The sequence below is a fragment of the Phalangium opilio genome, unplaced genomic scaffold (assembly GCF_054372755.1).
Source record: "Phalangium opilio isolate 3A_F unplaced genomic scaffold, DU_Popi_V2 ptg000019l_1, whole genome shotgun sequence".
NCBI classification, from domain to species: Eukaryota; Metazoa; Arthropoda; class Arachnida; order Opiliones; family Phalangiidae; genus Phalangium; species Phalangium opilio.
Window position 1 is genome coordinate 880,348 of NW_028324152.1, and position 6,779 is coordinate 887,126.

At 38.8% G+C, this 6,779-nt stretch overlaps 2 protein-coding genes across 2 annotated transcripts; both read right to left on the minus strand.

Moving 5' to 3' along the window:
* Positions 1 to 347: 347 nt before the first annotated feature.
* On the minus strand, positions 348 to 1,110 carry LOC149697746 (uncharacterized). Its single transcript, XM_089867250.1, has 2 exons — positions 917 to 1,110; positions 348 to 823 (listed from the first exon to the last, which is right to left on the minus strand). The coding sequence occupies exons 1-2, from the start codon at positions 1,083 to 1,085 to the stop codon at positions 489 to 491; spliced, it is 504 nt and encodes a 167-aa protein (XP_089723376.1). The 5' UTR covers positions 1,086 to 1,110; the 3' UTR covers positions 348 to 488.
* An 11-nt stretch (positions 1,111 to 1,121) lies between these two features.
* Positions 1,122 to 6,442, minus strand: LOC149697747 (uncharacterized). Its single transcript, XM_089867240.1, has 5 exons — positions 5,761 to 6,442; positions 4,547 to 5,478; positions 4,121 to 4,465; positions 1,184 to 4,029; positions 1,122 to 1,128 (listed from the first exon to the last, which is right to left on the minus strand). The coding sequence occupies exons 1-5, from the start codon at positions 6,440 to 6,442 to the stop codon at positions 1,122 to 1,124; spliced, it is 4,812 nt and encodes a 1,603-aa protein (XP_089723366.1).
* Between the last annotated feature and the right edge of the window lie 337 nt (positions 6,443 to 6,779).

Consider the following 6,779-nt stretch of genomic DNA (forward strand, 5'->3'; position numbering starts at 1 on the left):
AGTTGAAGTTTCATCTTGTTAATGTAGATCTTGAAGTTTTATCTTGTTACTGCAGATCTTGAAGTTTCAAGTTGCACTTGTAGATTCATCTGGAATTCTGTTAATTACTTAAAAAAATATGATTATAACATTAGATCATGTTTTATTGCGAGTGAGAGCATCTTTCTCTAGGGCGCCAAGCCTAATTTGGGTTTCTTTAACTAGGATCCCAAGCCTAATATGGGTTTCTTTAACTAGGATTCCAAGCCTAATATGGGTTTCTTTAACTAGGTTCCCAAGCCTACCATTGACCTGTAGTTTCATCCAGACAACTGTTGACCTGTAGTTTCATCCACACAACTGTTGACCTGTAGTTTCATCCAGACAACTGTTGATCTTGTAGCTTCATCGAGATCAATGTTGATCTTCTAGTTTCATCCGGAACAATGCTCATCATTGAAAATTTGAAAAATTGGTTTGAGAAGTCAGATGATGTCTTAGATTCTAGGTTATTTAAAATGTAAACATATTCCTTTATGATAAGAATAGTAACATTCTCGATAACTAGCGCTGAAAATGGTGGAAAATTTCTCATCGCCAAATGCTAAATCCAGTTGAGTACCACCATCAGTTGATTGCTTCAAGTTAAGACCTTGTAAAAGTTGAAACCCATTATCAGAGAAGAAATCGATTAGCTTCTTGGTTTCAAGAGATGATGTCTCAAGAAGGTTAATGTTGAAGTCACCAACAATGACGCTGGGAATATCTTCATCATAATATTCCGCCACGCATTTCCCAATACCATATATTATGTCGCGAATGTTGCAAGCTGGGGAAGAGTAAACTGCTAGTACAGAAAGGCGTAAATCATTTAACGATCCATCCAGCCACAAGCATTCAATATGAGAGGTTGTTGTTGGTTCGGAAGTGTACATACGAATTCTGGTGTGAGTTACAGTTTCTTTGATATAAGCTGATACTCCATATGGTTTTCGTCGAGACTGACGAGGAAGGCATATACCATTTAGCTCCGAAAATCCAGGAATTTTAAAATTGTCAGTTTCTTTGGCCCAGGTTTCCACAAGAAATATCATATCCGATTCCATTATCTTGAGATCCGAGGTTACATCTTGTAAATGAGTTTAAAGACTGTACGTTATGCACATAAATAGACGTTTTTTGATCCAAAATAGGTAGCATCAACGGGCAATCTTTTCGAAGTCGCTCCATCTCTAAGGCAACAGAGTCTTTACTTTTAACCACTGGGTTAGGCGCCGTGAACTTTCCCACGATGAACAAACCGTTTGAAGTTTTGGCTCTACTACAAGCGACGTATAACTGAGGCCTTTTCATCTTTCGCTTTTGATTAAGATGAACAACTACTTCGGAATAGGTGTCTCCTTGGCTCTTGTGTACAGTAATAGCTTCGGCAATTACTAGAGGATACTGCTTTCTTGAAACGTAGATGTTTTTTTGTCCTGAACGTCTAGTGAAACTTCTGACAACCTTCTCAACAGGCGTCCATAATTCATTAATATTATTGGCTATCATTAATCCTTGAGACTGGGCTCTAGTCTCTTTTCCAGTCTTGTTATCGTTAAATTCAATCCAAACTCGAACGGGGACTTGTTCACCTTTTTGATTTTGACCATACTGTATTTTTCTTAACCTTCCAGTTGCACCATTTACTAGACCATCGGCGGTGTTCAAATTATTGGTGATCATGTACCTGATACCAACCATTAGGGTTAATTCTCTTGGTAAACCGCTGGTTTCTTGGGGTTTCAAGGTTTTTACGGCTTCAAGAATTCTTGTTTTGATTTCATTGCTAGCGTCACCCGTAGCCGAGTCAAATGCGACAGAGCATATCTTTTCAGCATTCCGTGAACATAACTTTGGTTCATTGAACGCATTTACTTCATCATTTGTTGCAAACAAATGAAGGGCTTCCAGAGGTAGAGGCCTTGAAATAGATGTTTCCAGGCTTCTAAACAAGTCAACGTCGGCGGGTGTCATCTCTCCCATGGACAATCGATTTAAAGCCATAGCGAATATTTTGTCATCTTTCTGTCTCATAATTTCATCAAGCTCATACAACTTAAATTCCTCCCACAGTGGACTTCCAATTAGGGCCGCATAGGGGTTGTTCTTTTCTTTTAAGGGCATAAATGTGTAATTATCCCCAACAGGGGGTAACTGGTTGAAGTCTCCCACGAGAACAACTGAAATACCACCAAAATGCTTTGGAGATCCGAAGATTTGTTGGGCTCTTACATTAATATAATTGAAGATTTTGGCTCCACACATAGATATTTCATCTATTATCAGAAGTTTCAGGCCTAAAAGTGAACATCTTTTTCTGTGCAAAGTGTCGTTGTCCAAAGGATTCATCTTGCCAGAAAATTGATTTGTTGGCAAGTTAAAGGCAGAGTGAAGAGTGACACCATCAATATTAAAAGCCGCTTTCCCGGTGAATGCCGTTCTTCGAACAGATAATCGTGATGGATCGGCACCGGGTTTATTCTTTTCATGCCTGGATACGGCTTCAAAAATGGCTTGAATCAAGAGACTTTTCCCAACACCAGCACCGCCTGTTATCAGAATCCTCAGAGGTTCTTCTTGAGATGTTTTGAAATGATTTAGTACGTAGCAGAAAATTTCTCGCTGCTTTAAATTTAGTTTTCGAAGCATGCTGTAATATTCTTCATTGTTGACAAGAGTAATTGTTGGAGTGAAGTCGGCAGCGCTAGACTGTTGAATATCAGAAGTTACGTCACAAACGGCTTCTTGAAGAGAGTTGACAAAAAATTCCGGGTCATCCAATGTGAAACTTCTATCACGCTCGTTTTGATGTTCAATCATAGGTTGAATATTTTGAACGTCATTTGAGTGTTGGGTTTCTCTTACTTCTTGAATCATTTGGTCCGGATCCAAGTCATCAACTTCACTTATAAATTCCCTTCTAGCTTCAGATATTTCCTGCTTATGGGCTTCATAAATTTCTTCTACGTTAGCTTCTAGCAATTCGGTTTCCTCACAACGCCAAGGTAAAAATAACATAATTTCCACTCGACAGTAGTTTTTGAGATCTTTCACCATACTGTACTTTTTGAATCTGATTACTTTAGCCTGCATCCTTTTCCTGACGTATCCTGAAGAATCTTTCAGCTCAAGAGACGTTTCCACATTAGTCGTTTCAATTTCTTGGTCTTCATCTTCGTTCAAATTTTGGGTTCTCCTATTGCGTTTGGTTCGGGAAAACTCATACCATGAGGCGAAAGCGGCTAGACTGAGATTTTCCAGTTCATCGGGCCTCACAATGTAGTGCTCGATGATTCCATCAGAAAAAACGTTAGTACTATCATCAGGCAATAATTCCAATTCAGATGGTCTTTTCAAAATGTGTACCCTTTCTTCAGGGGGTGAAGTGTTTATGAAAATATGAGCACGACTGCTCCGGCAAATTGGAATGGAAAGTAGTATGTAACAGCATTCTTGGGCGCTAATTTCTTCACAATGAATAAACTTATTAGCAATAACTTTTAATCTCTCTTTTATACCACTGCCTTTATTTTTCGCTTCCTTGATTGCCTCCCTCAAGAGCTGTGACATCCCCTTTTGGGCTTTGCCGATGTAGGAAACTATATACATGAGGCAGGCGTACGGGTCTAGGACGTATTGAAGATCCATATTAGCGTTCCATAACTCCAAAATCTTTTTGTTGTACGGATTTATTCTTATTTCCTGCGGCGATCGTTTCAGAAGTACAGTAAACCTTCGAATTGGATAAGTTACAGCATCAATATACTCCTTTTCAGTCATGTTCAGAGTTTCCATAAATTCTTCAAATGTTTCTGGTGCAGTTTCAACTTTCAAATTTTCGATAGCATCTCGCACCAATTTGCTTCTAGCTTCAACCTCTTCAGCGTTTTCGTTTTCATCACGTTTAGATGGGTCGTAAATAATGGACCTACCCATTGGCGGAAAAGGTATTCCGAAACGACAGGATGACTGTCCACCATCACTCTTTTTACGACAGGTTCTGGAATGCTTGTGGGTTTGCAGTTTGACCAAGTTATTCCATTTTTTCACTTCCATCCCCTTTCGAGCAAGTAACGTGTGAATCAATGAATAGGATAACCTCTTCTAAATTGGAGTTTTCACTTCCCAATTGTGGAGCGGTTTTATTCCATAGTAGAATATGAGCATGTGGTGATCCCCTCATTTGGAACTCTATCCTAATGTAGTAATCATCAATGGTTCCAATCGGTGACTCCTTGCTTCGCAGAAACTTGAAAAATTCTCTCAAACGATAATCAAAATATCGGCTGCAGGTGACAGGGTCCTCGTTGATAAGTTTAGCTCTCTCCATAAATCCCAAGGTTTTGACATATTCTTTCGCAGTGTCTCGAGGGTGTCCGGCAATTACGCACAAGGACTGCAAAAGCTCTTCCCATTTCGACTCAGCCGCACTCAGAGTAAGGAACTACGTAGGATTACCAAGTTGACGAACCATAGCCAGAAGGTCTTTTTCACGCTGTTGTAAATAGCCAGGAGAAGATCTAACGCTTTCCAAAACTTTGTAACCATCATCATGTTTCACCAAAGAATCCAAACTTCCCGGTGCTGTTAATTCTCCCGCTGTGTATGCTTGGCCAGCTTTGGACTTGGTTTTTCTCATGCAAATATTAGTAGCGCTTCGTAGTTTTGACGATACTAATTTTACATAGGAATAACATATTTTCGGAATATTCGAAGCACAACGCCTATCGCTGCATCTGAACTCCCATTTTATTTGCTGTGTGTATGTTGCCTTTGGTGGTAGCTTCAAGGTTTGACCAGCGTAAATTTGCGGGAAAGAAAGGTATTCGGAGTCTTCATCATAAAGAATAGATTGTGGTCTCTGTCCTTCTCCAGGAGCATAAGCAATACTTTCAATCTGAGGTGTAATTAGATCTTCAGATGAAAGCAAAAGGGTATCTCTGTTGCCATTATTTAATGGCGTTTCTTCATCAATTTCGTCCCATTCCTCGTCGCTGTCAGGTACTTGAGGTTCTGCAACAGCATTCTCTCGTGGATCTGTACCAACAGAGGGTGTATTGATTGCATCAGTTGGCATGTCTTCTTCATTTGATATGAAGTCCATGATATTTGATTGGCTGAATTCCAAAGCCACGTCATCTGTAACTGTAACTTCATGTTTTAAATATAACGGAGTTGTTATGAGAAATTTTAAAGCGTCCAGTATTTTCCTGGGACGAACTGTTTCAAACATATAGTGGTGTTGATATTCCTTCTTCCTCATGAGTTTAATTTGAACAACTTGAGTGTCTTTGGGACATCTGGGTAGAATTGAAACTGAAGAGTCAATTGAAACTGGTACATTTACCACATTACCGCGGATGCCTCTTTGCTGATCAACTCCTAGTTTTCTTATCTGCATAAACGGTAATCGAGGAGATATCATTCTACACTCCAGTTCCGTTAGATTTTTCAACTCTGGAGGTAATTCGGGAAAAATGTAGCCATTTTCTATTGAGAGTGGTGGTATTTTCTTTCGGGAAACATAGCTATGGCAAGAACCACACAACAAAATATGTGATGGAAGCACCCTGTGATTTATTCCTTCAATCGATAAGTATCTAACCGACTCTGTTATTTTAACAGAAGTACGGAAAAATAGTCCAGAGCAGCCATCGCATTTATGATCCGGACCATCTGATATATTTTGGAGATAGGTGTTTTCAAAATATTGTGGGTGTTGTTTCCTAATGGTTCTACTAGCATTATCTGTTATAAGGTTCAATTCAGCATAATTTTCATCAAGTCTTCTAATCTGCCTTGAAACGTTGTCTCTCTGCAATTCAGCTTCTCTATAGTTGGAGTTTTCACGTCTTTGAAGTCTTGACATATGATCTCTCTGAAGTTCCGCTTGAGCATATTCTTCGTTTTCTCTTCTTAATTTTTTAGACTTTCTATCTCTTTCCAACTTAGATTGAGCACTATTGGAATTCTTACGTTTTCTAACACTTATCAGATTATCAACTGAAGAAGAAGATCCATCATTTGTTGTGGGATCTTGACTTGTTGAAGGGCCTTCGAAGATTGTAGGGCCTTCAACTGAAGAAGAAGATCCATCATTTGTTGTGGGATCTTGACTTGTTGAAGGGCCTTCGAAGATTGTAGGGCCTTCAACTGAAGAAGAAGATCCATCATTTGTTGTGGGATCTTGACTTGTTGAAGGGCCGTCGAAGATTGTACGGTCTATGCTTGTAATTGTGGGGCTGCCATGCGTTGAAGGGTTGTCGAAAGTTGAAGAAATGTCAAATGACGAGGTGTTAAATTTTTTCTTATTTTCAGCATATTTTTGTCGGCGACGGGCGTTTTCTTTTTCTCTGTACTCTGGATCTTGACGTAGTCTTTTTATTTTTTCTTTCCAGGTTTCCTTGGCATTAGATGCCATTTCAAACAATGACTTTGGTTTAATTTAAAAATGATTAAAATATCCTCTAGTTATTAAAAATCCACAAAATTATCTTAAATCTACATGAAGTAACTTATTTCATTAGTATTAATAATACGCCTGAAAATGGGAACGCAGTATAAATTTTAAAAAGCTTACACCCTAATAAATCAAACTAATTCAAATACTAGTATATAATATAACAACCAAAAATGTCTTATACAACTTGAACAATTTAACTTAGCAAAGGCTTAACGATGTGAGAAGTTCAGAACTCGGCTCGCTTCAAGTTCTGGGTTTCTTTACACCATAGAAGCAATAACTAAAGATAAATTTA

Coding starts and splice junctions, on each gene's coding strand:
- LOC149697746 (XM_089867250.1), bottom strand. CDS start 1,085: ATGGAATCGGATATGATATTTCTTGTGGAAACCTGGGCCAAAGAAACT. Junction 824..916: donor TGTAACTCACACCAGAATTC/GTATGTACACTT, acceptor CTGTACTAGCAG/TTTACTCTTCCCCAGCTTGC.
- LOC149697747 (XM_089867240.1), bottom strand. CDS start 6,442: ATGGCATCTAATGCCAAGGAAACCTGGAAAGAAAAAATAAAAAGACTA. Junction 5,479..5,760: donor CCTTATAACAGATAATGCTA/GTAGAACCATTA, acceptor AATTACCTCCAG/AGTTGAAAAATCTAACGGAA. Junction 4,030..4,120: donor AAAACTCCAATTTAGAAGAG/GTTATCCTATTC, acceptor CAAACCCACAAG/CATTCCAGAACCTGTCGTAA.